This window comes from Oryzias latipes, chromosome 7, assembly GCF_002234675.1.
Source record: "Oryzias latipes chromosome 7, ASM223467v1".
In the NCBI taxonomy this organism is placed as follows: Eukaryota; Metazoa; Chordata; class Actinopteri; order Beloniformes; family Adrianichthyidae; genus Oryzias; species Oryzias latipes.
In genome coordinates, this window is record NC_019865.2 from 15,962,211 (window position 1) to 15,986,966 (window position 24,756).

At 38.7% G+C, this 24,756-nt stretch overlaps 2 protein-coding genes and 1 long non-coding RNA gene across 4 annotated transcripts in view; 2 read left to right on the forward strand and 1 right to left on the reverse strand.

Annotated features, from left to right (window-relative positions):
- dnah12 (dynein axonemal heavy chain 12) overlaps positions 1-20,322 on the forward strand; it is a 29,101-nt gene extending 8,779 nt beyond the window's left edge. The window contains exons 16-74 of the mRNA XM_023956676.1: positions 1,414-1,607; positions 1,718-1,961; positions 2,054-2,239; positions 2,321-2,521; positions 2,673-2,867; positions 2,983-3,104; positions 3,202-3,337; positions 3,424-3,570; positions 3,729-3,848; positions 4,119-4,275; positions 4,368-4,540; positions 4,617-4,769; positions 4,859-5,098; positions 5,302-5,547; positions 5,628-5,747; positions 5,858-5,967; positions 6,125-6,308; positions 6,424-6,564; positions 6,652-6,735; positions 6,999-7,187; positions 7,743-7,862; positions 8,030-8,218; positions 8,295-8,446; positions 8,601-8,739; positions 9,271-9,437; positions 9,569-9,824; positions 9,962-10,258; positions 10,466-10,644; positions 10,736-10,928; positions 11,011-11,172; positions 11,263-11,457; positions 11,611-11,744; positions 11,834-11,996; positions 12,129-12,209; positions 12,307-12,483; positions 12,557-12,688; positions 12,796-12,885; positions 12,978-13,118; positions 13,235-13,476; positions 13,572-13,719; positions 13,810-13,955; positions 14,044-14,258; positions 14,354-14,546; positions 14,622-14,814; positions 14,896-15,068; positions 15,317-15,457; positions 15,546-15,704; positions 15,816-16,111; positions 16,207-16,460; positions 16,594-16,734; positions 16,815-16,952; positions 17,030-17,263; positions 17,337-17,525; positions 18,671-18,774; positions 18,855-19,059; positions 19,218-19,355; positions 19,443-19,534; positions 19,724-19,791; positions 19,916-20,322. Coding sequence (XP_023812444.1) covers positions 1,414-1,607; positions 1,718-1,961; positions 2,054-2,239; positions 2,321-2,521; positions 2,673-2,867; positions 2,983-3,104; positions 3,202-3,337; positions 3,424-3,570; positions 3,729-3,848; positions 4,119-4,275; positions 4,368-4,540; positions 4,617-4,769; positions 4,859-5,098; positions 5,302-5,547; positions 5,628-5,747; positions 5,858-5,967; positions 6,125-6,308; positions 6,424-6,564; positions 6,652-6,735; positions 6,999-7,187; positions 7,743-7,862; positions 8,030-8,218; positions 8,295-8,446; positions 8,601-8,739; positions 9,271-9,437; positions 9,569-9,824; positions 9,962-10,258; positions 10,466-10,644; positions 10,736-10,928; positions 11,011-11,172; positions 11,263-11,457; positions 11,611-11,744; positions 11,834-11,996; positions 12,129-12,209; positions 12,307-12,483; positions 12,557-12,688; positions 12,796-12,885; positions 12,978-13,118; positions 13,235-13,476; positions 13,572-13,719; positions 13,810-13,955; positions 14,044-14,258; positions 14,354-14,546; positions 14,622-14,814; positions 14,896-15,068; positions 15,317-15,457; positions 15,546-15,704; positions 15,816-16,111; positions 16,207-16,460; positions 16,594-16,734; positions 16,815-16,952; positions 17,030-17,263; positions 17,337-17,525; positions 18,671-18,774; positions 18,855-19,059; positions 19,218-19,355; positions 19,443-19,534; positions 19,724-19,791; positions 19,916-20,109 — 9,972 coding nt within the window. The 3' untranslated portion in view covers positions 20,110-20,322. The remainder of the gene's footprint in view (positions 1-1,413; positions 1,608-1,717; positions 1,962-2,053; positions 2,240-2,320; positions 2,522-2,672; positions 2,868-2,982; positions 3,105-3,201; positions 3,338-3,423; positions 3,571-3,728; positions 3,849-4,118; positions 4,276-4,367; positions 4,541-4,616; positions 4,770-4,858; positions 5,099-5,301; positions 5,548-5,627; positions 5,748-5,857; positions 5,968-6,124; positions 6,309-6,423; positions 6,565-6,651; positions 6,736-6,998; positions 7,188-7,742; positions 7,863-8,029; positions 8,219-8,294; positions 8,447-8,600; positions 8,740-9,270; positions 9,438-9,568; positions 9,825-9,961; positions 10,259-10,465; positions 10,645-10,735; positions 10,929-11,010; positions 11,173-11,262; positions 11,458-11,610; positions 11,745-11,833; positions 11,997-12,128; positions 12,210-12,306; positions 12,484-12,556; positions 12,689-12,795; positions 12,886-12,977; positions 13,119-13,234; positions 13,477-13,571; positions 13,720-13,809; positions 13,956-14,043; positions 14,259-14,353; positions 14,547-14,621; positions 14,815-14,895; positions 15,069-15,316; positions 15,458-15,545; positions 15,705-15,815; positions 16,112-16,206; positions 16,461-16,593; positions 16,735-16,814; positions 16,953-17,029; positions 17,264-17,336; positions 17,526-18,670; positions 18,775-18,854; positions 19,060-19,217; positions 19,356-19,442; positions 19,535-19,723; positions 19,792-19,915) is intronic.
- On the reverse strand, positions 9,447-10,058 carry LOC110015360. 2 transcript variants are annotated; one of them, XR_002290548.1, is made up of 3 exons: positions 9,946-10,058; positions 9,778-9,834; positions 9,447-9,680 (listed from the first exon to the last, which is right to left on the reverse strand). It is a non-coding gene; the product is annotated as an uncharacterized LOC110015360 (long non-coding RNA). The 2 variants fall into 2 exon arrangements; XR_002290549.1 differs by having other exon boundaries at positions 9,942-10,058.
- A 703-nt stretch (positions 20,323-21,025) lies between the features above and the next one.
- On the forward strand, positions 21,026-24,231 carry LOC101164724 (dynein heavy chain 12, axonemal). The gene is made up of 10 exons (XM_004070759.3): positions 21,026-21,142; positions 21,521-21,645; positions 21,731-21,783; positions 21,875-22,006; positions 22,084-22,242; positions 22,334-22,579; positions 22,816-22,984; positions 23,071-23,605; positions 23,710-23,863; positions 23,943-24,231. Exons 2-10 carry the CDS (start codon positions 21,521-21,523, stop codon positions 24,110-24,112), a joined length of 1,743 nt encoding a protein of 580 aa, XP_004070807.1. The 5' UTR covers positions 21,026-21,142; the 3' UTR covers positions 24,113-24,231.
- Positions 24,232-24,756: the final 525 nt, after the last annotated feature.

Sequence of the window (24,756 nt, forward strand, 5' to 3'; positions counted from 1 at the left end):
CAACAATTATCTTATCAAAGTAGCACCAAAATTAACATTCTCAGAGACATGTTGTTTGGACGATAAAATCCAGCATCGCTTCATTTAAAATACCGTAACGACCCAGATGGTACGTCACTATAGCCGAACTACTCATGAAGTGGCTTCATTAGAGAACTATCCATGTCCAATTCACCGCACGATCCCGAGCAGTATAAGAGGAGAAGAAGTAGGCAATGCAGCAAAATACCTTTTCAGCATCAATGCCCAATTATTTGAACATACACAAACAGCCTAACAGCATGGATGTCACTTCTGCTTCCAGCCCTCTCACTCATGGTTTTCCCCCATGATTCCCCCCTTCCCATGAGTCTTAGGGGCTGAAGGCGGGGCTAACCCCCAGGTCGCTACAATACTCAGTTCAAATGATTGACAATCATCATCCAATCAGAGTTTTTCCATAGTACCGACCTCTTCCGGTTTGGAAATTAATTTGAATTTTTTTTAATATTTCATTTTGTTTTCTGAAATGTTTTCATTTTTTAATATTTCATTTTGTTTTCTGGAAATTAGTTTTGTTTTCTGAAATGTTTTTTCAAGTTTTGGTTTCTGAAATTTTGTTTTCTTTTCCAAAAGGTAATTGTACTTTTTAACCTTTTTTTTTTTTTTTGTAATTGTCGTGATCTTAAAAATGTTTTTCTATCGAGGGATTTGTTGGATGATTTGCACTTCAGGGCCACCGTACTTTCTGGCCTTGTTAGAATGGCAACAAGTCCAACGTTTTTTGACAGTGACAGACCGGTATGCCTTAAATAACATGATAAAAGTTTATTAGATGATACTGTTTGGAAAATGACAGATTAGGTACACCTGAAAAATGCAAATGTTTTTTTTTTTTTGTAATCTGTTGTAATAAATAAATAAATTAAACAACATCTAATTTAAATTGCTCTGAAGGGACTCTAAAATTGCCCCAGAAGGCTCAGGTGAATTCTCATTGTGAGAAAACTCTTCAAACTATAAGCTTCACAAAAATGATTGTGAAAAGCAACAACCAGGTGGATTATGCAATCTGCCATGTGTTAAACTAAAGGTGGGATTTTTGCTGAGAAACAACTGTTGTTTCCAAATTATTTCAGCACCAAGACATCAAAAGATTTCCAAACAATCCTGCAAACTGATAACGTTTTTAAGATAGCTCAAAATTAAACTGCAATCTTACTTTTACTAAATCAACAGGCTACAACCCAGCACACATCAGAACTTTCTTATTTGTTAATTTCAGAATGCTTATATCACTGCATTTTCCTTGTGCAATGCAATTGTGTAAGGCTATTATATTTACATTCCTTGTGTATCTGGAGGTGGCAAGTTTCTTCTAAAAGAATGTGTTTGTAGAAATAATAACTTTAACATAATGGCTTTCATCAATAGTACATTGCAGATGTCAGAACTACAGGAAAACGTCTTCAGGAGGCTGAAGAAAATATTGTCGGCATTAATAAAGAAGAGGCTTTCTATAAATGGGAGATAACATGTTACCCAGAAGTGAAGGCCATGAAAGAGCAAATGGAGCCATACCAGAAGGTTTTTGAATGTATCCTGAAGTGGCAGCACACAGAGAGCAGGTTTGAATTTTCATTTCATTTGTGTTGAGCTTCAATTTTCCTTTTTTTCTATTCAGTTTTTTCTTTTCTTTTTTTAGTATTAATTTAACTTTTCACACTCTTTTGAAAAGGTGGATGGATGGTTCCTTCTTGGACTTAAATGGGGAAACCATGGAAACTCAAGTAGATGAGTTCTATCGGGAGATCTACAAGATGTTGAAGTTTTTCCAACAGAAGCAGAGTAAAGCTGCTCAGGAAGTGGCAAAGACTTATGGGAAAGCAGAAGGTCAACCAGATGAGAAGAATTCAAGCAAGCAGGAGTGTCCCACAGTTAATTTGTGCTCCATTGTAATAGAACAGATCCAAAAATTCAAGGTATTTTATCTCGTAAAATAATTCAGCATTTATGAAGCAAACGAAGGTTTGTTCAAGGAAAATCAGTCACATAGATGATGCTTGTCTTATAGGACTATATTCCTGTAGTGTCCATTCTCTGCAACCCAGGTCTTAGAGGGCGTCACTGGGAAAAGATGTCTCAGATAGCGGGGTTTGACCTCACCCCCAATTTTGGTACATCACTACGGAAACTTTTACAACTGAAACTGGAACCTTTCCTGGAGGAGTTTGAGACAATCAGTGTTGCTGCTAGCAAAGTATGATTTCTGACAATATTTAATTTGTTCCAAGAAGGTTGTATTTAAAGTATTACACAACTACTTTCTTTTTTTCTGCAGGAGTTTTCTCTGGAGAAGGCTATGCAAACCATGACACAGGTGTGGGATGGTGTTTCTTTCCATCATCAGCCTCACAAGGATACTGGAGTTTCCATCTTCACTGCCTTGGATGATATTCAGATGATGCTGGATGACCAGATTGTGAAAACTCAAACCATGATGGGCTCACCGTTTGTCAAGCCTTTTCAAAGCGAAATGAAGGTAAGATTACATTTTAATAACACTTTGAATGTTAAATTACAATAGATTGATGTGTAATTGATGTTAATGTTAGCATTGAGCTTCAGTCAAGGATATTATGTTGAATCTATCCAGGGTGAGATCCTAATAATGTCTCATTTTTGGTTCATAGCAGTGGGAGGAGCGTCTGCTTCATATTCAAGAATCCATTGATGAATGGTTGAAATTGCAGGCCCAGTGGCTTTACCTGGAGCCGATATTTTCATCTCAGGACATCATGCAACAGATTCCTGAGGAGGGAAGACTTTTCCAAACTGTTGACAGAAACTGGAGAGAGATCATGGGTCATTGTGTAAAGGACTCAAAGGTAAAAGAAACACAGAACTCATTTGCTAATGTTAAAAACAAAATTAAACCGATGGAAACAAATCCTTCAGTTTTTGTTCTCTTGGTGTCATGTCATGATTGTTTATTATTAACAGGTTTTGCAAGCAACCTCACTTCCTGGTTTACTGGAAAGACTGCAAGACTCCAATGCCCTTCTTGAAAAAATCATGAAAGGTCTGAACGCCTATTTGGAAAAGAAACGTCTATTTTTTCCAAGGTGAACAAATTCATTTCTTTTGCAGTTCCTTGTCAAACTTTTACGTTTCTTCAATAGAACCACAGACCTTAATAGTAGCTGCATGCTCTGCATTCAGATTCTTCTTTTTGTCCAACGATGAAATGCTCGAGATTCTTTCGGAGACCAAAGATCCTCTACGTGTTCAGCCTCATCTGAAGAAATGCTTCGAGGGCATTGCCAAACTTGACTTCTTACCCAATCTGGATATCCAGGCAAGGCAGTCACATATTTTGCTACTGACATTGTTTGGTGCTGGATTTTTCCAGCTTAAATTAGCATGCACACATTTCCTACTCAGGCCATGTACAGCAGTGAAGGAGAGCGTGTAGAGCTGATCCAAAACATCTCCACATCCGAAGCCAATGGAGCCGTGGAGAAGTGGCTCCTTCAGCTGGAGGATGGGATGATTTCCAGTGTAAGGGATATAATAGATCGCTCCAGGGTGGTAAGAAAACGTTTCTGGATACCTTAATAATACATAGTTTTATAGGTCTATTTCTAATTTTTTGTGCATTTTGCTTTGTGATCATGTTTTTCAAATATTTTGAAAGTTATTTTGTCTTGTGTAATGTTATATGTTGTGCTGCACCTTTCAATGGACAGGCCTATGAAAAGACTGCCAGGAACCAGTGGGTCAAGGAATGGCCAGGACAGGTGGTGCTCTGCACCTCACAGATTTTTTGGACTTTGGAGGTTCACAAGGCCCTTGAGACAGGAACCAAAGTATGAATTTTGTCAATGCTTTCTGCACAATTCTTAAAAAGCAATGTAATTTCTTTCTTAAAAAGGGTTGATGCTTTTTAATGTTACAGCATTATTACAAACTTACTTAAGAATATTTAAATTAATCATTGCATTACTGAATTCAGTAATAAGTTACAAAGTATTGACTCTCTTTAAATGAACAGTCTCTGATTATTTCTGTTTATGCAGATGAATGCTTGCTATTTTCAGCCCTAATTTAAATATCAAATGTGTTTTTGATCCCTGTAGGGTTTAAAAAAGTACTATCAACAACTTCAAAATCAACTAAATGAAATTGTAGAACTGGTGAGAGGAGAACTGCCTAAACAGACGAGGACTACTCTTGGAGCTCTGGTAACAATTGATGTCCATGCCAGGGATGTAGTCAAGGACCTCATCGAGAAAGGTACTTACTGTGTTAAGCTGTTTTTTAAGCCTAATGATGCACAGCACTCACGGAAAGTGCACGTTGTTTACATGTAAATGCCTGTTTTTTAGATGTATCAGATGAAACTGACTTCGAGTGGCTAGCTCAGCTTCGCTATTACTGGATGAATGACAATGTTCGAGTCCACATAATAAACTGTGATGTAAAATATGCCTATGAGTACCTGGGAAATTCACCTCGTCTAGTGATCACTCCTCTGACAGACAGATGCTACAGAACTCTGGTAAAAACATTTGTTCACATGCTTAATCCTCTCTCTGGGACGGTACTGAGTAGTGTAAAGTGTCCCACCTTTTCAGATTGGAGCATTCCACCTGAATTTAGGTGGTGCTCCGGAGGGTCCGGCTGGGACAGGAAAGACAGAGACCACCAAAGACCTGGCCAAAGCCCTTGCTGTTCAGTGTGTGGTCTTCAACTGTTCCGATGGACTGGATTATCTCGCAATGGGAAAAGTAAACAAAATAATTAAATGGATAAAACAACCTTTTTGATTGTTGTGTCATTGCTTGTACCAGTAATTTTAATGTACCATAACTCTCAGTTTTTTAAAGGTCTAGCTTCATCTGGAGCCTGGGCATGCTTTGATGAATTCAATCGCATTGAGCTGGAGGTCCTATCTGTAGTGGCCCAACAGGTTCTCTGCATTCAGAGGGCCATCATGCACAAACTGGAGTACTTTGACTTTGAAGGGACTATGCTCAAACTAAATCCCAACTGCTTTGTGTCCATCACAATGAATCCTGGCTATGCTGGACGTTCAGAACTCCCAGACAACCTCAAGGTATGAGGAGATAGCACAGCATTTACAGTTTTTTGGGGGGGATATTTTGTACATTTTAATGCTTTGTACAGTTGAATTTTTTTATTTAGTATTTATTGTAATATTGTATTGATTTGTAAACACTTAGAATAATCTTGGTGTAATTTCTTTGAGATGTACTAAATTGTGTCACCATTTTGTTTATCCTGTGTGTTCCTGTTCAGGTCTTGTTCCGCACCGTGGCCATGATGGTTCCAAACTACGCTCTAATAGCAGAGATTTCTCTGTATTCATATGGCTTCCTCAATGCCAAACCACTGTCAGCCAAAATTGTGATGACCTACAGGCTTTGCTCAGAACAGCTCTCTTCACAGTTCCACTATGATTACGGCATGAGGGCTGTCAAAGCAGTACTTCTGGCTGCAGGGAACCTCAAACTCAAGTTTCCGAATGAGAATGAAGACATCCTGGTAATTGTACTGAAAGGAATTCATTTGTTATTAGATGTATTTCTTCATTGTAAACCTTTCTACCCTGTTATTGGATGCAGCTCCTGAGATCCATAAAGGATGTTAATGAGCCCAAGTTTCTGTCCCATGATATCCCCCTGTTTAACGGAATCACCAGTGACTTATTCCCAGGCGTCTCCCTTCCTGTGGCTGACTATAAGGTTGGATATCCTGACATATTTGTTTACACTAATTTCAGAAACGCTGTGAATTTTTTTTTACTTTTTAAAACCTTTTCTTTAAACCTGTTTGACTTTCATATTCCTGTCAGCTTTTCTTAGAGGCTGCTGAAGAGTGCTGCAAAATTCACAATGTCCAGCCAACAAAGGTCTTCACAGATAAGCTGATCCAGACATATGAGATGATGATTGTAAGGCATGGGTATGTCATCCTTTAGATTTCTTTTTGTCTTATATTGTGTCCTGTTACTTACAAATCTGATTGTGCTCACATGACTGAAATATGATATTTATTTAGAGCATGCAAAGAAAAATACATATATATATATATATATATATACCAACATATATTTTTATAGGTTTATGTTGGTGGGAGAATCTTTTGCTGGAAAAACCAAGGTACTGCACGTTCTGGCTGATACTCTTAGCTTAATGAATGAGAGAGGACATGGTGAGGAAGAGAAGGTCATCTTCAGGACACTGAATCCGAAGTCCATTACCATGGGACAACTCTTTGGACAGTTTGACCTTGTTTCCCATGAGGTAGACATATTAGAACTAGCTTTAAATACTGTGGACAATTAATACTCTGAGACAGCTAATGTCTTTTTTTTTTTCTTTTTTTCTTATGATTGGGTGTCTCTCTTTACTCTATAAGTGGACAGATGGAGTTGTAGCAAATACTTTTCGTGAGTTTGCATTGGCTGAAACGCCTGACCGCAAGTGGGTGGTGTTTGATGGTCCCATTGATACACTGTGGATTGAAAGTATGAACACTGTCCTGGATGACAACAAAAAGGTAAATAACATAAAAAAATAGAAACATATTTTGCTTTTACTAATACAAATGTTAATATGATATTGTTTTGTGTCACTCAATCTGCAGTTGTGCCTGATGAGTGGGGAGATAATTCAGATGTCCAATCAGATGAGTCTAATATTTGAAGCCAATGATTTGTCACAAGCTTCTGTGAGTTATAATGTTGAATTTGGATTTTTTTCAATCAATGGTTCTGTCATAAAACTCATTTTTGTCCTTTTTTTATCAGTACTGTTTGAATATTACTCAGTTCCCCTGAAATTCTAAATGATTCAGTGTGCAACACAATGATTTCAGATCCATTGAAAGGCTACAAGCATTATTTTCTTGTTTTCCTTATTTTTTTAAATTGGCCCCTTAAAGTAAAAGACACAACTTTTCATTCTTTTGAGGGGCTTTTTGTGTCATTGCAGCCTGCCACAGTCAGCCGATGTGGCATGATCTACATGGAACCATCTCAGCTTGGCTGGAAGCCTTTAGTTATCTCCTGGATAAACACGCTTCCCGATCCTCTGCAGAGCCCAGATAATCGTTCCCTCATACTGGATCTCTTTCACTGGCTTATTCCACCCTCCCTTCAAATGCTGCGCAGGCACTGCAGAGTAAGAGACTCCCTAGTTTCAGATCAATCAAAGCATTTTTAGATGTGCAACTCAAGTTAAAAAGAAAGAATGGACAACATTGGCAAGTTAAAAAAAATAAGTAAAAACCTTTAAAGAAGTATTGTGCTCCAAACAGAGCTCGTTTTAGAATTTTATTTTCTTTCTTTACTTTTATCCATGTTTTTTTTTTCACTCTCACTGAAAACAGATCTAAAATGCAAAGCAGTATACGGTATTTACTTTTTACAGAATTCCTCTGCCAAGCAAATACTTGGTTTGTTCAACATCTGTGGCTACATTGTTTTATGCAAAACAGGGTTTAAAATGAATCATCTTTTTCTCAATAATGTAGCATCCTAAAGGAAGCACACAATTTATACTAAAATTATTTTTTAGCTGTCAGAGTCCTCTTCCTTTCAGAAAACATATTATTTCTAAATGTAACAATGTTGTACTGCTTGACAAAGATTGTTCAAAGTAATCCCTAAATTTTATTTATTTTTTTTGTGCACCATGACTGATTTCAGATTTTAATGGATGTGACTTTGTTTACAGGAAGTTGTCCCTACAACCAACAGCCACACAGTGGTGGCGCTCTGCCGATTGTTCAAAATGATTCTTGATGAACCGGTGAAAACAGGACCGGATGACGAAAGTATTCGCACTTGGATCATGGTAAAAAAGAGGCAGTTTCTTTAAAAGTATTTGATTTTTAAAACCTAATTTATACCAAATATTAGGTTGGATTTGAATGTATCAAAGAGTAAAAATCCTCTAAATACTAGGATATTTCTATTCACTGAAAGCATAGAAAGCTCCTTCTCTTTTGTTTTGGGTTATAGGCGGCCTTTGCTTCCTCCCTGGTGTGGTCTGTGGGTGGCTGCTGTGATACAGATAGCAGAGAAAAGTTTAATGACTTCATCAGACAAACAGTTTCAGGAAAAAACAAAGAACATCCAATCCCTGAAACAATAGAAAGATGGGAGTGTCCAATAAATGAGAAAGGCCTGGTGTATGACTACTTTTATGAGGTATGATTCAAGTACATCACTTTAAAAAAATTCACTGGCATTCAATCCTTACATCATGATTCAATCTTTGCTACAGTTTAAAGAAAAAGGCAGATGGATCCATTGGAATGACACTATTGAGAACATTAACCTCGGAGAAATAAACACTAAAGGGCAAGAGATCATTGTGCCCACCATAGACACAGTTCGCTACACATACCTAATGGATCTCTGCATCAGCCAAGGAACGTAAGTTTTCCCATAAGTAGGTTTGTATTGAAACTTATGTGCACAGTTTGTGTCATTCCTCTGTAAGTGATGTTTTAGATTTGTGGTTGTTCTGTACTTATAATATATTCTCTTTTTTATTATTTCACATGGTTTATTTGTTTGTGTTGAACAGTCCTCTCCTGTTTGTTGGTCCTACTGGTACTGGGAAGTCGGTGTACGTTAAGGACAAACTGCTGAACAACCTGGACAAAGATTGCTACCTCCCATTTTTTATCAACTTTTCTGCCCACACAAGTGCAAACCAGACTCAGGTCAGTGCTTCCGGGGTTGAATATGGAAATCTTGAACCACATAGGAATATATTAAATTGATATATTCTAAAACCTTACATAACGAATGAGGATCTTTTTTAGTTTTTATCAGACAAATGTAAAGTTAAAGAGATGTTGTTTATCTTCACATGCTGATTGTGATGGGCGTAACCCTGTCAAATTAATTTGTCAGATCTGTCCAAATGCCCACACCCCCTCTTTCTGGTTGTGGTTTTTGCAGTGGGTGACTCTGTGGATGCCTTCTCATACGAGTCTGTTTGTTATAGTTTGTTATAGTTTATAGTGTGATTGATTATGTCGCACATTAAATTTGGTGGTCTCTTTTTCTTTGGTTCTTGTGTCTGATGTACTGTAAGCTTTCAAAGTTAAATACATCTTCATCCTTACTTTTGTCTGTTCAATAAAACAAAACTCACTCATACACATGAAAGACAAGAAACAGCTTTATTTCCCTGTCAAATAAGATATTAACAAACATTTATATATTAACTTTTCTGTCGCGTGTTCCAGAATATCATTATGTCCAAGATGGATAAGCGAAGAAAAGGGGTGTTTGGTCCTCCTTTGGGAAAAAGGTATGTCCTGTTTGTGGATGACCTGAACATGCCTGCCCGGGAACAGTTTGGAGCACAGCCTCCTGTAGAACTCTTACGACAGTTCTTGGACCATGGACACTGGTGAGCCACCCGTTTTCTAAGGCCAACTGAAAATATCGCATGCAAGGATGTAATAAAAAGTATTCTGACAATGTCAGTATGAGAAGAAAAACAAAGCTTTTTGTTGAGGTGAGAATGCTTTGTCACCACAGGTACGACCTGAAGGACACCTCCAAAATCAGCCTTGTGGATGTTCAGTTCATCGCAGCGATGGGTCCCCCTGGTGGTGGAAGGAATGCTGTAACTTCCCGATTCCTTCGGCACCTCAACATTATAAGCATAAATCCTTTCAGTGATGACACCATGGTTCACATTTTCTCGAGTATTGTGGCCTTTTCTATGAAGAAAAATTTGTTCTCACCTGAGTTTGTCATTGTGGGCAACCAGATAGTCACAGCCATGATGGAAGTGAGTTCTTCTAAAATATACAATCACCGTGTAATAACTGTGCTTTAGGCTGAAATGTTATTTATACAAAGTTATGAACCTGTAACTCTTTTTTTTTAGTATCTTGACAGTTATTACCTACATTTTCTTTCTTGAAGGTGTATAAGAAAGCCATGGCGAATCTGCTTCCGACTCCAGCGAAGTCTCATTACACCTTCAACCTACGGGACTTCTCGCGTGTCATCCAAGGCTGCCTGCTGCTAAAGAAGGGGTCTCTGGAGGGCAAACAAACACTGATTCGACTGTTTGTCCACGAGGTCTATCGTGTGTACCATGACCGCCTGGTGGATGACGAAGACAGAACATGGCTCTACCAACTAATGAACAGCATAGTGAAAGATCACTTCAATGTGCCATTTGACCAAGTTTTTGGACAACTGAAGCAAGGCGACAAAGTAAAGCCCATGCAACTTTCCTTGAAATGGAGTCACATGTCACATGTCTGATTTTATCTAAGTAGTAGATGCTCTAATTAAAAAAAGGTTCTATTACATTATGCCATGCAGAAAATACTAGTTTTATTTTATGTTTTTATTTTAAAGAATTTAGGCAATATGAATAGTAAGATTACAATAATGTTCTTATGAACCTTTCTTTTTAAGCTGGAAGAGAAAGATATGCAAAATCTTCTGTTTGGAGACTACATGAACCCGGACCTGGAGGGGGATGAACGTTTGTACACAGAGGTGCCCTCAATTGAAACCTTTGCCGAGGTGGTCAAATCGTGCCTTGAAGAGTACAACCAGATGCACAAAAATCGGATGAATCTTGTCATCTTTAGGTGAATTTTTTAAAATTGCTGAATTTAGAGAATCCCGTTTTAACTAAGACACAAGTTTTAATTGGACTGTGCTTTATGTGTTAAAACTTAGATATCTCCTGGAGCACTTGTCTCGTATCAGTCGGGTTTTAAAGCAACCTGGGGGCAATGCTTTGCTAGTTGGAGTTGGAGGCAGCGGACGCCAGTCCATAACTCGCCTGGCCACATCAATGGCCCACATGACCTTGTTCCAACCGGAGATCTCCAAGAACTATGGCATGACAGAGTGGAGAGATGATCTTAAGGTTAGATTTCAAGATAAATTTAGACTTTGAGAAAAAAAACCAAACACTTGTAGCTTAATCTGAATTTCCTAAAAAAATGCAGATGCTGCTGAGGAATGCTGGAGTTAAAGGACAAAAGACAGTGTTTTTGATAACTGACACTCAGATTAAGGATGAAGCCTTTCTTGAAGACATTGACAGCGTGTTGAACACGGGAGAAGTGCCCAACCTGTTTGCTGTAGATGAGAAGCAAGAAATCATTGAGGTAAAATATTCTACATGCATTCACACACCAATGTGTCTCCAGTGAACAAAAGAGTCCCCTAAAATACATTTTTTCTTTGTTTATCTCAAGACAATTCGTCCCATCGCTCAAGCTGGAAAAAAAAGTGTTGAGCTGAGCCCTTTGACTCTGTTTGCCTTCTTCGTGGCTCGCTGTAAAGAAAACTTGCACGTAGTTGTGGCCTTTAGTCCCATTGGAAAAGCTTTTCGGAAGCGTCTGAGGCAATTTCCGTCTCTCATCAACTGCTGCACCATTGACTGGTTCCAGGTACCCTGTTAAATATTAGGCAGTGCTAATTACTGTAATATTAACATCAAACACATTTCCATAAGAAATCAAGTTAATCTACTTATTTAAAGACAGTGTTGTGTAATATTCTCCTGTTTGTTTATACATTCATCTCTCTGTCCCCAATCGCAGCCATGGCCAGAGGAAGCTCTTGAGCGAGTTGCCAATTCATTCTTGGAATCACTTGAGATGAGTGAAAATGAGAGGCAGGAGGTCATAACCATCTGCAAAACCTTTCACACCTCTGCAAATCAGCTCTCTGACAAGTAAAACACGTTTTTCAGGAACCTGCTGATTCAAAGGTGCACCATGTAAATGTGAGAGTGTTTGGTTTTGTTGTTGTGGTTAATTGCAGATTCCAAGCTGAACTGGGTCGCTATAATTATATCACTCCAACATCCTACCTTGAGCTGATTGCAACTTTCCAGCAGCTTATTTCTCAGAAAAGAGAGACCATCATGAATGCAAAACAGAGGTATATCAATGGTTTAGATCAGCTGGCCTTTGCTGAGTCTGAGGTAAGCGTAGTGCCACACCTGCCTGATTTTTCCCTTTAACATCATTTTTATATACAGCATGCTGTCAATGGGATTATTTTTACAAGGTCTTGAATTTACTACAACTGTTCTGATAAATGTTTTTGTCTGAAGGTTGCTAAAATGAAGAAAGAACTGGTAGATCTCCAGCCCAAACTGGAACAGGCAAAGATAGACAACACCAAAATGATGGAGGTGAAACTGTTTCACACCACATTACCACTTAAACTGTAACTCCATTCGTAGACATTTTTTTAATGTAAACATATATTTGTTTTAAATTATTTCTCAGGTGATTGAAGTGGAATCTATTGAAGTAGAAGCCAAAAGTAGAGTTGTTCATGTTGACGAGGAGGCAGCAGCCATGAAAGCCAACGAGGCCCAGGCTCTGAAGAGTGAGTGTGAGAATGACTTGGCTGAAGCCTTGCCTGCACTGGAAGCAGCTCTGACTGCCTTGGACACATTAAAGGTGAGCTATATCTCCCAACACATTTTTCCATCCAGATCAAACAATACCAAAAAAAAAGCCTGTTTTTCTGCAGCCCTCCGACATCAGTATAGTGAAGGCAATGAAAAATCCACCCTCCGGAGTGAAGCTGGTTATGGCAGCTGTATGTGTGATGAAGAATGTGAAGCCAGATAGGATACCCGACCCTGCTGGAACTGGGAAAAAGGTCAGACCAGGAATCTTTCAAAGGGTTGTTTACCGGTACTTATTTCATCAAAATACTTTGTCTTTGAAATACTTTGCATTTTAAATTGAGGTCTCTTTATTACCTAGATATTAGACTACTGGGGTCCAAGCAAAAAGCTCCTGGGAGACATGAACTTTTTACGAGATCTTAAAGAGTATGACAAAGACAACATTCCTGTGAGTTTCGATAAAAATGCTGTTTTAAATTGAAACAAGGAAAAAAAAACATATATTTTGTCCTAACAAAAATATCAATTTATGAACTGCAGGTTCCTGTGATGCAAACAATTCGGAACGAGTTCATGACCAATCCTGACTTTGATCCCAGCAAAGTGGCAAATGCCTCCTCTGCAGCGGAAGGCCTTTGCAAGTGGATCACAGCAATGGAAGTTTATGACAAAGTCGCCAAGGTGCAATGATTCTTTGCATTTTTCTCCTTTTTTTTCTCCTTTCCTTTAACGATAGTAGCTGTATGCATACTCCTGCACATCCCTTAATCTCAAACAGTCTTTTTTTTTTTTTTAAGGTTGTGGCTCCAAAGAAAGCTAAACTTGCCGAGGCACAGGAGTCTTTGGCTGCTACTAAGGCTGTGCTGGACCAGAAGAGAGCAGAGTTGAAGGAGGTTGAAGACCGTTTGACTGCTCTTCAAAAAACTTTTGAGGAGAAGACAGAGGAGAAGGCCCGGCTAGAGATGCAAGTGGAATCATGTGCCAGGAAGTTGGAGCGAGCAGAAAAGCTCATTGGTGGTCTGAGTGGGGAGAAAATAAGGTCACAACCAAACTATAATAATCTGTTGTTGGCGGTTTTTGTTGTGGCTGTATTAGTTAAGACCATAACATGTTTGAATCTAAATACACCCATAGATGGTCTAAAGCAGCAGACGACCTGCAGAACACTTACGACAACTTGACAGGAGACGTTCTTATTTCTGCTGGCGTCATCGCCTACTTGGGACCTTTTACTTCTGGCTTCAGACAAAATTGCACCAAATTATGGACTACACTTTGTCAAGTAAACATGCCACTATTTTCCCTTTTTTGTGTCTTTTAAAATAAATATTTTTAATTTCTGTTAATTGTTTTTTTATCTAAACATCTCTAGTCTAAAAACATTCCATCTTCAGACGACTTCTCTCTCAGTAAAACTCTGGGCAATCCTATTGAGATAAGGGCTTGGAACATAGCAGGCCTTCCCAATGACTCTTTCTCTATCGATAATGGTGTCATAGTGAGAAACTCACGCCGATGGTGAGTCTCCATTAAAACAGTAACGCTCATCAAACATCCGCTTGAATTTAAAGACGTGCTACTTTGTTTGAAATTGTCCCCTTTGTAGGCCTTTGATGATTGACCCACAAGGTCAAGCTAACAAATGGGTGAAGAATTTAGAAAAAGACAACAACCTGAATGTGATCAAGCTAACAGATGGGGACTACATGAGAACCCTTGAAAACTGCATTCAGTTTGGAACCCCACTGTTGCTGGAAAATGTAGGAGAAGAGCTGGATCCATCACTGGAGCCACTGCTGCTAAAGCAAACATTCAAACAAGGTGCTGTTAATGTAAACATGCAACATCGCTTCACTCATTTTGTGATAGCATTCCCTGAAATGCCTCGATTCACAAACTTTTTGTTCTATTTTAAGGTGGTGTGGAAAGCATAAAACTTGGGGAGCGAGTGATCGAGTACTCTGCTGACTTCCGTTTCTACGTTACAACCAGACTCAAGAACCCGCACTATTTACCAGAGGTGGCCACTAAAGTGTCCTTGCTCAATTTCATGATCACGCCAGAGGGTCTGGAAGACCAGTTGCTGGGAATTGTTGTTGCAAAAGAGAGGTAGAACCAGATTAACTAGAAGATGTCAAAAACAATTTCTTTGTTCCTATAATCACACCATTGTTTGACCTTCAGGCCCGAACTGGAAGAGGAGAGAACTGCTTTAATCCTGCAGTCAGCTAATAACAAGAGACAACTAAAGGAAATTGAGGATAGCATACTAGAAACTCTTCAGTCTTCCAAGGGAAATATCCTGGAGGATGAAAGTGCCATTCAAATTCTAGACTCAGCAAAGATAATGTCTAATGAGATCACCAAAAAACAACAGGTGGGAACATATAAAAATAAAATCTGGGCGTTGGAATGACAAATCTAATTTAATAACAATCCATCTCCCTTTCAAATTCAGATTGCAGAGAAAACGGAACTCAAGATAGCTGAGTCTAGAGAGGGCTACAGAGAGGTCGCCAAGCATTCATCTATCCTCTTCTTTAGTATTGCTGATCTTACCAACATTGACCCCATGTACCAGTATTCTCTCATCTGGTTTGTCAACCTCTACATAAACTCTATACAAGACAGGTGAGCAACACGTATGCAAATATATTTTAGCTATAACTTTGAGGAAAATTCCAAAAGTTCCCCTTGATTCAAATAAAAAGTAGACTGTTTTAGAGGGTTTTTACATCTCTATTAATAACAATCATTATTGAGACTATCTTTATCATTTTGCTGTTGTTCAAACAACTAAATTAAAGTTTGAACAGGCTGTATACACTTTTTGTTGTAAATAAAATTGCTTCTCTAAAGGCTTTTAAATTTCCTCTCAGCATCAAATCCAAGGTTCTGAAGCAAAGACTTGAGTACCTCAAAGATCACTTCACCTACAACCTGTACTGCAATGTTTGCCGTTCTCTCTTTGAGAAGGACAAGCTTCTTTTCTCTTTTCTTCTCTGCTGCAATTTGCTGTTGTAAGTGTTTTGTATTTTTTTTATATTGAAAAATTGTCAAAACATGAAATCAGGATTGAAAAGGGACTGTTTATTAATGTCTTCTAAGAGCTAGGAAAGAGATTGAGCACTCAGACCTGATGTTCTTGCTCACTGGGGGAATAGGACTACAGAACACCGTGGCCAATCCAGACCCCAGCTGGCTTCAGGACAAAAGCTGGGATGAAATCTGCCGAGCTAGTGAACTTCCAGGTTTCCAAGGATTAAAGTAAAAAAGAATATTCATTCAGCCAAAGCATTTTTTTTATTAATTGTACCTACCTGATCACCCTACTAGTGTTTGTGGTTTCACTTTGACCAAATGACTGTATTTTCACAGAGAGGCTTTCATTAAAAATCCAGAAGACTTTAAGCTAATTTATGACAGCAGGGAGCCATGCAGCATTGACTTGCCTGCACCCTGGTGTGAGAAACTCACAGACCTGCAAAAGATGATCATTTTTCGGTGTCTCAGACCTGATAAGATGGTGCCAGCAGTGACTAAATTTGTGACTCGCAATCTGGGCAAAAAGTTTGTCCAACCTCCTGCCTTTGACTTAACAAAGAGCTTCCTGGACTCAAACTCCACGATTCCTCTGGTGTTTGTTCTTTCTCCAGGAGCTGACCCCATGGCAAGTAAGTAACACAAACATTAATTGAATTGACTTGAGAATCCATTGGATCTTGTTTTTTTGTTTGTTTGTTTTTTTAATAAAATTGTTTCTCAACAGGTTTGTTAAAGTTTGCCAGTGACAAAAAAATGGATGGTTCGAGGTTCCAGTCTATTTCTCTGGGTCAAGGCCAAGGGCCCATAGCTGCTAAGATGATATTCACAGCCATGCAAAATGGATCCTGGGTGTGTTTGCAAAATTGCCACCTGGCTGTTTCATGGATGTCCAACCTCGAGAAGATCTGTGAAGACTTCAGCCTTACAACGTGTCACCAAGACTTTCGCCTCTGGCTCACCAGCTACCCTTCACCTAAGGTAAAATAGAGTACACTTTAATAATCACGGCTGTGACACTAACTACCTTTAAACCATCAGATTAAGCTTTTACCTAGTTATAATAAAATGTATATTCAGTTTTCTTGGAATTCAATTTATATTGTTTTATCAGTTTCCAGTGGGCATCCTGCAGAATGGAGTAAAAATGACAAATGAGCAACCAACAGGACTTCGCCTCAACCTTCTGCAGTCTTACTTGACAGATCCTGTTTCTGACCCAAACTTCTTTAATGGCTGTCCAGATAAGAAACCAGTGAGATTTGTGTTCTCTTCATTTCATAAAATCCATTTGAAACACAGATACTTTTACTGGTTCTGGTATTTTGTCACCAGGTTTGGGAGAAACTCCTCTTTGGGCTTTGCTTCTTCCATGCACTTGTTCAGGAGAGGAAAAAGTTTGGGCCTCTGGGCTGGAATATCCCCTATGGGTTCAATGAGTCTGACCTCCACATAAGCATGAGACAGCTTCAGGTATCCATTCACAACCGCTACTGTTTTGTTTCTGTTGTCACAAAATTTAAATACAGCTTGTGTCTCCTCTCCTTAAGCAATTTGTGAATGAATATGACAAGGTTCCATTTGAGGCGATAACATATCTTACTGGAGAGTGTAACTACGGTGGCCGTGTGACGGATGACTGGGATAGACGGCTCCTGATGACCACTTTAGCAGATTTCTACTGCGAAGACATTATCAAGACATTTCGTTACCCGTTATCACCAAGTGGCAAATATTTTGCCCCGCCCAAATCTAGCTATGAAGATTACATCCAATTCATTGAGGTACCAAAACTTTTAAAGTGATCATTATTTGAAACGTTCTATCCATCAGTGCAATGACTTTTTTGTGTTTTAGAATCTACCAATCAGTCAGCAACCAGAGGTGTTTGGGCTGCACGAAAATGTGGACATTTCCAAAGACTTACAGCAGACAAAACTACTGTTTGATTCACTGCTGCTTACCCAGGGTGGAGGAGCCATGGGAGGGGTCAGCTCTGGGGGTGACAACACCCTATATGATATCGCAAACAATATACTCACTCAGGTAAGAAACAAGTAAACCTTATATCCATACTGTAGTTTCTAGAAACGCAGTGGTGCAGCTCTGGTATTGGTGATTTTGTCCCGTTAAAAAACAGACACAACCTTTGTTGGTTTACATTAAATGCTCACAAACAATTAAAATGATCACTTATATGGCCCAGAATAAGTTAAAGTATTTCTGAAGATCTTGAAAAAAATACTCTGTACAATTACCATATTCCAGGTTTTTTTCTAAATTAGATATAGCTGTTACTTTAAATTCAATAATTTAACAAAATACTTAAACAACCCGACAGTTTCTCCCTGTTCTTTTGTTCCCTTATACCCCATCTCTATCATCCCACTCCCTCGCTTTATCTTCTTTTTTTGTCCGTCCAGTCAAACAAAAAATGTATACAAAAGCGGTTTATACAAATGTACACCTCATGTTTCATAAGATTCACACCCCCTATTGTAACAGTAAAATCTGTCCAACACAGGAGGCCTTCAGCTCAAATTAAAAAAAATAGTTAAAAAAAAAGGAGAAAAAAAACACTGAACAACTAAATAAATTACCAGACTAGAGAGGTCGTGCTATTCATTAAGGAAATTACATAGTTTTTTGCAAATGAAGCCCAAAGATTTGACTCATTATCTGAAATGTTTGACAGGTTGATGCAGACAACGCTAAAAACACTCATCAATATGCCTCTCCTAATCTTTGGAAAATTCCTCTTTGCAGACTTACCAAAAACAAGATCAGAAACAACAACACTAAAATCCTGTTGTAAATTCTTTAATGAAACACCAGTGTTGCACATTCTAATAAAAAATTATGCCAGGGAAAACATTATTAATATTCTCTTGGAAATTAGAAAACACACATTCTATAACCAGAAACAAAATCTATGACTAAAAGTTAGCAAATTCAATGGCATTTCTCTCAACCTTAGTGCATTTATTTTGCTTTTTTTTTTTAATTCTATGTAATAAGATAAATGATGTAAACTTTTTATACACTTAATAGTCTGTGGCAAAGCCATTTTAAATAAATGGGTTGAATAGATGCACCTTTGTCCTTTTTCTAAAATTCTATTAACATAATGTTCATTTGTTGTGTGCATTTAGTGCTGCATTTTTAGCTTAAACACTTGTCTTCTTCCTCAGCTTCCACCCACATTTGACAGAGAGGCAGTTCTCCTGAAGTACCCCGTGCTCTATGAAGAAAGCATGAACACTGTACTTGTTCAGGAAATGGAGCGTTACAACAGGTGGGAACAAACAGACAGCCGTCAACTTGGAGCAGAATAAGTTGTACTTGTCATCCTAGCTGTTTTTCTTGGTCTTTTAGGTTGTGCAGTACAATTTGTGTGAGCCTTCAAAACCTATTGAAGGCTCTCAAAGGCTTGGTGGTGATGGATTCAGAGCTGGAGGCAGTAGCAGGAAATCTAATAGTGGGCAAGGTCCCTGAAAAATGGGCCAAATTCTCTTACCCAAGCCTCAAACCCCTTGGCAGTTACATAACTGACTTTCTAGCAAGACTCAAGTTTTTACAGGTTAGAAATTTCTGGATGATTGAAATGACTTTTACCACATTATAAATATCTTTATCATTTTGTTTACTACACAGTTTTACACTTTATGTTCTACCATCCAAACCAGAGGGGTGTTTTTATGGCATCTCTGCCTTCACTGTTACTTTACATCTCCATAGGTTTGGTATGAAAATGGACAGCCCAAGGTGTTTTGGCTGTCTGGTTTCTTCTTCACTCAGGCCTTTCTAACAGGGGTTATGCAAAACTTTGCAAGGAAATACCAAATCCCTATCGACCTGTTAACCTTTGATTTTGAGGTTGGAAAATGCCCCCAAATTCAATTTAAAATCGATGTTTTGATTGTCCTGAAAAGATATTGACGGACATTTTTGTTTCTCTTACAGGTTCTTCCTATTGATAAGTCAGAAACACCTCCTGAAGATGGAGTTTACGTCAACGGACTGTTTCTTGATGGAGCTCGATGGGACAAAGAGAGGTACGTGAAATACAAAGGAACTGAGGAGCATGAATGCATCCTACACACCATGAGGCACACAAGCACATCCATTCATGTTGCAATAGGACATTTATTATTTAAAAATTAGATTTCCATGCTTTCAAATGAACACTTTTTTCACAAATGTCAGTGAACATCCCGTCTTTATGTTTACCTCTTTGCCCTCAGTGGAGTTCTGACTGAACAGCACCCCAGAATTCTGTTTGACTCCATGCCGATCATCTGGGTAAAGCCAAGTAAGAGCTGCCAATTCGCATATAAACATTTGTTACATGTTGAGCCATTCACAATAAAATGTCTTGCTTTTTACCCTAATCTAGTGCATTAACTAGGTTTTTCTATTTTTTGTCTGTAAAACAGCGGAAAAAAAGAACATGATTCAAACTGACAGCCTGTACGTCTGTCCCCTTTACAAGACCAGTGAGAGGAAAGGCACTCTCTCAACGACAGGCCACTCAACCAATTTTGTTATTGCAATGATGTTGTCAACCAAGAAGCGTCCACAGCACTGGATCAAGCGCGGTGTGGCCATGCTCCTCCAGCTAGACGACTAACATCTGATTACTCGCTGCTGTTATCAAACTGAGTGGTTCTGGAGAGTGCCATGTTCATTTTATTTAATTTTTTGGCTATTTCTGAATTCAGTTAAGAATATCAGTCTTTATAAATAAATATAAATAGGATTGTCTTCAGATACACACCTTGACACAGTGGAATTGGATAAGTAAGGTATAGTGCATGTACCAATAAAAAAATGCATAGCTGGATTAAATGTTCTTTCGTTTTTCGTTTTTTTAAATGATTAATAAATGTAAAAAGCATTCTGAAGAAAAACAATGGTGAGCTGGGTTCTTGATTTGTTGCCATGCTGTATCCATTCACATTTGGTTCTTCAAATGCACTTTTAGTCCGATGCGCTCACAGGGTATGACTGCTGTTCAGCCATCAGGCCAGGTGTCTCCTAGCAAGATCTTTGAGCTCTTACGCATGTATATTCAGTGGTAATAAAATGATCTTTTTCTAATTACATTTTCCAGTTCTACAAGTGAGCCTAAATTAAAAACATCTGGATTATTAATTGTCAAAGTAAAATAGTTGGTTAGTCCTACACAATCCCCTCTCTTATAGATGAATGCAACCAGACTACCACAACAGACTTAAATCTTTCATAATGTTCAGGAGAAAAGCAAAAGTATGATTCCCGCATCAAAGAAATCTTAACTCATGTTGATTTTTTTTAAAAACATTAATGTAAAAATCAACATTACAAATGAAAATATTTGCACATTAATAAATAATAATATATTAATAATACTTTAAGCCATTAAAATAGTATCCAATACAGTTAAATGTTAACATTTTAACTGTCTTTTCAGGGTTAGTGAGTGTGTTTAAGTGCAGTCTGGTGGCAGTTGTTGCAGTGCTTAGTGAGTAAAAGCTAGTGACTAGCTGCGAGCACCTTGTGATCTCATATTTATAGCAGAGGAACTATAAATACCTGCAGAATGTTTGTGGGTATTTGTACACTTGGGGAGCCAACTTGCTACACTGGTGGAGAACCAAGCAACAGGCGTCATTTTGTTTGAGGTAAACATCTTACAAATAACTGAAATACCATTTAATTAAGCTACAGGCCTGACTAATTAATTCTCAGGGCCACTGATGTTGCTGAGAGCTTCAGTTTTTTGCATGATGAACATTCAATTGTTTTTCTAGCTTTTTCCCCATGTTACCTCATTCTATCTTCATTCTAATAGAGTGAACAGCTGTGTGGTGCCTCTGTCAGTGCATTCTTTAAAGTTTTTCTTGGACAATGAGTCTGATTGGAAAACTCTGACAAACCATACAATGAATTCTTTAGCTAAATTATTTTTCTACTCAGCTAAACTGTGCTGCATTTAAAAGCGCTAGTTTGCCAGTTAAACGTGTTTCCTCATAATAAGTTCTTGTGTATTTGATAATCAGATGACCTCAAAAGCTGAAGATGACTTTTATCAGTCAGAAGATGACCTGGATGAAGATGAGGCAACCCAATATTTAATTGAGCAAAGTCTGATCCAGTACAGAAAACTTAAAGGACTGAATCCAAGGTTAAAACCTTTTGAATTACCTCCTCTTCAACTGTTACCTGTTGGTTGTGGGGATGTTTACGTTGTATTATTGCACACTTGGCAGAGATCTGAAACCCTGTAAAGACCCTGATGAGATATTCAAAGCAATCAAACAAGGTAAGATATTGGGTTGATTGTTTAACCTCTCACACTTCAGATCCCCAAAGCTGTCAGAAATTATGTTGCAACTTTCTGTTTCCAAATTCAGGCGATGAAAGTACACTCAACCAACTGATTTTACAACCTGAGAGTCTTTCGAGAGTTGATGAAAGAGGATGGATCCCACTACATGAAGCTGCTGTGCAGGAGAACAAAAAAATACTGGAAATGATTTTTTCATGTACAAAATTTTTAACTATGTCTCTCTTTTTTTCTTTTTTTTAGATGCTAATCCACTTCTTTGTATTTGGGTTGCAGCATCACTTCCAGGAGCAGCTCAATGTCGCACTTTGAAGGGAGAAACTCCTCTGTTTCTTGCTGTGGTCCATGGAATCAGGGAGAACGCAACATTCCTGTTACAAAATGGCTGCAGTCCAGACATCCAGAATGATGAACAGGATTCTCCGTTGGTGGCAGGTACCCAGCTTCCTTTGTAGTGTAAATTGCATTACCTTTAGCGAATACTCTATTTACCTGCAAATCTTCTCATTTGTTCTTTGTCTCCAAGCTATTCTAAACGACCAGTATGACTTGGCCACACTTTTGCTGCGTTATAATGCAAAAGTAGATCAAACGGGACCGCTGAACAGGACAGCTCTACATGAATCTGCCTTTTTAGGCTTGGAGAACTTTGTTTATCTGCTGTTAGAGTCGGGAGCCAACCCAAATGTGCTTGATGTCAAAAAGAAAACGCCACTGGCTCTGGCAGCACAAAATGGACACTTGAATGTAGCAGAGATTCTGATACATAAAGGTAAATAGCTTTTTTACCTTTTTTTTAATTATTTTTTTAGGAAAACATTAAAATATTGAAAAAAAAACAACTTAGATAATCCCCAAAATAGCAATAAGCAATTTATTTCCTTCTCATTTGGTTGTACTTTCTGTACCTCAACACATCTGGGAAACAAGCACAATAAGTTGTGAAAATTATCTGTTAGTTTGTGTTGGTATTGTATTTTATTTATTTATTTATTTTATTTTTTGCAGGAGCGTGTGTGCAGTCTGAACCGGAATCATATAGTGTTTTGTTTGATGCAGCTGCATCAGGGAACCCTGACATCATCTCTCTATTGCTGGACAGTGGAGCAGATCCCAACTTCCATCTGCACAGTGGGCATCTGCCAATTCACCGCGTGGCGTACTATGGTCACAGACTGTGAGCCAAAACCAAATGAACTTTCCAAGTTTTTGACAGACTTTTGAACTGTGCCGTGTTCTCATGTTGGGTCTCCTCTTTGGCAGAGCGCTGGAGGTCCTTCTCCCTGTGACTGAGCTGCAGGCTGTGAAAGAGAGTGGGATGAGTCCTCTTCATTCTGCTGCTGCGGGGGGGCATGCACATTGTGTGGAGACTTTACTCAAAGCTGGTTATGATCCAAACTTCATGCTCCACCCAAGACTACGCCGCAGCTACGATGACGATCGCAGGTCTGCCCTGTTTTTCGCAGTGTCAAATAACGATCTTCAGTGCACCCGCTTGCTGCTGGAGGCTGGAGCGATGGTAAACCAAGATCCTATCAACTGTCTACAGGTGGCTCTTAGACAGGGCAACTATGAACTTATCAACCTTTTGCTGAAATATGGGGCAAATGTCAATTACTATTCCCGTGTGAACACCACTCACTTCCCTTCAGCACTTCAATATGCCTTAAAGGACAAGGTCATGCTGAGAATGATTCTGAACCATGGTTACGATGTGAAGCGCTGCTTTGACTGTCCATATGGTGACAATTCACATGAATATGCTCCTTGGACAACGTCAGTCATCAAAGACATGGTGGTGAGACAAGCTTGTCTTCAAATATTGTTAGTTAAGAGGAAAAAAATGTATCTTTTTGTGTTACCCCTCATACACTTTTTCTCCTTTTCTATGGCCTTTTCTAGTTTTGTGAAGTGATAACAGCATCATGGTTGAAGCATTTGTGTGCTCAGGTGGTATGCACCATGCTTGACTACACTGACCATGTTTCATTCTGCTGTAAACTTGAACAAACCCTGAAGGAGCAGAAACAGTGGCAAGACATCTGCCACATTCAACGTGAGGAAAAAAAATCCTGAAATATTCCTAATTTAGATTAGCTAACTAATCTTAAAGTCTTCTTCTGTTTGACTGACAGGAAATGCAAGGAGCCTGAAGCACCTGTGCCGGTTGCGGATACGGGAGCACCTCACTTTTCTGCGCCTGAAAGCCCCATGTTTTATCAACTTCCTTCCTCTTCCTCCAAGGCTGAAAGATTACCTCCGTTACAAAGAGTTTGATGTTTATAGCAGAGGAAGCGTGGTTTAAATAGTCAAACACAATTAGAATATCACAAACATTAACAAAAGACTATGTGTGCGGAAAATTCCTTTTTATTGAATGTTTAAAAGAAAGGTTTTTCAAATAAACAACCCCTGTCATTATTATTCCCTTAAATGCTTGAGTTAATATTAAGCCTCAATTTTAAAATTTTGAAAGAACAACCCTGTTACCAATTTTTGCAGTTAACAGGGTTGCAAATCTGCAGTAATATCAGCTTTCTCTAAGGAGTAGATATCAGTTGTTCATCGGTTGCTGATGGCCAGGAGGACACAATTAGTAATGTAAATAAATTAATAATTAATACTAACAACAATAATTTTCGTATTCTGATTATATGCACAGTGTTGCACAAGGTAGAGGGAGACATTCATTTTAGGCTGACTATGTTGTAAATACATGATAACTGGAGGCAAGGTAATACCTTTTATTATTGGGTGGCCGTGGTGCAGCGGTAGGGTGGTTGACCCATGATTGTAAGATTGCAGGTACGATTCCTGCCTTGCACACCCATGTGTTGAAGTGTCCTTGGGCAAGACACTTAACCCCACCTTGCCTCTGGTGGGAGGTTGGCACCAGTGTTCAGCAGCGGAGCTGCCACCAGTGTGTGACTGTGTGAATGGGTCTGTGAC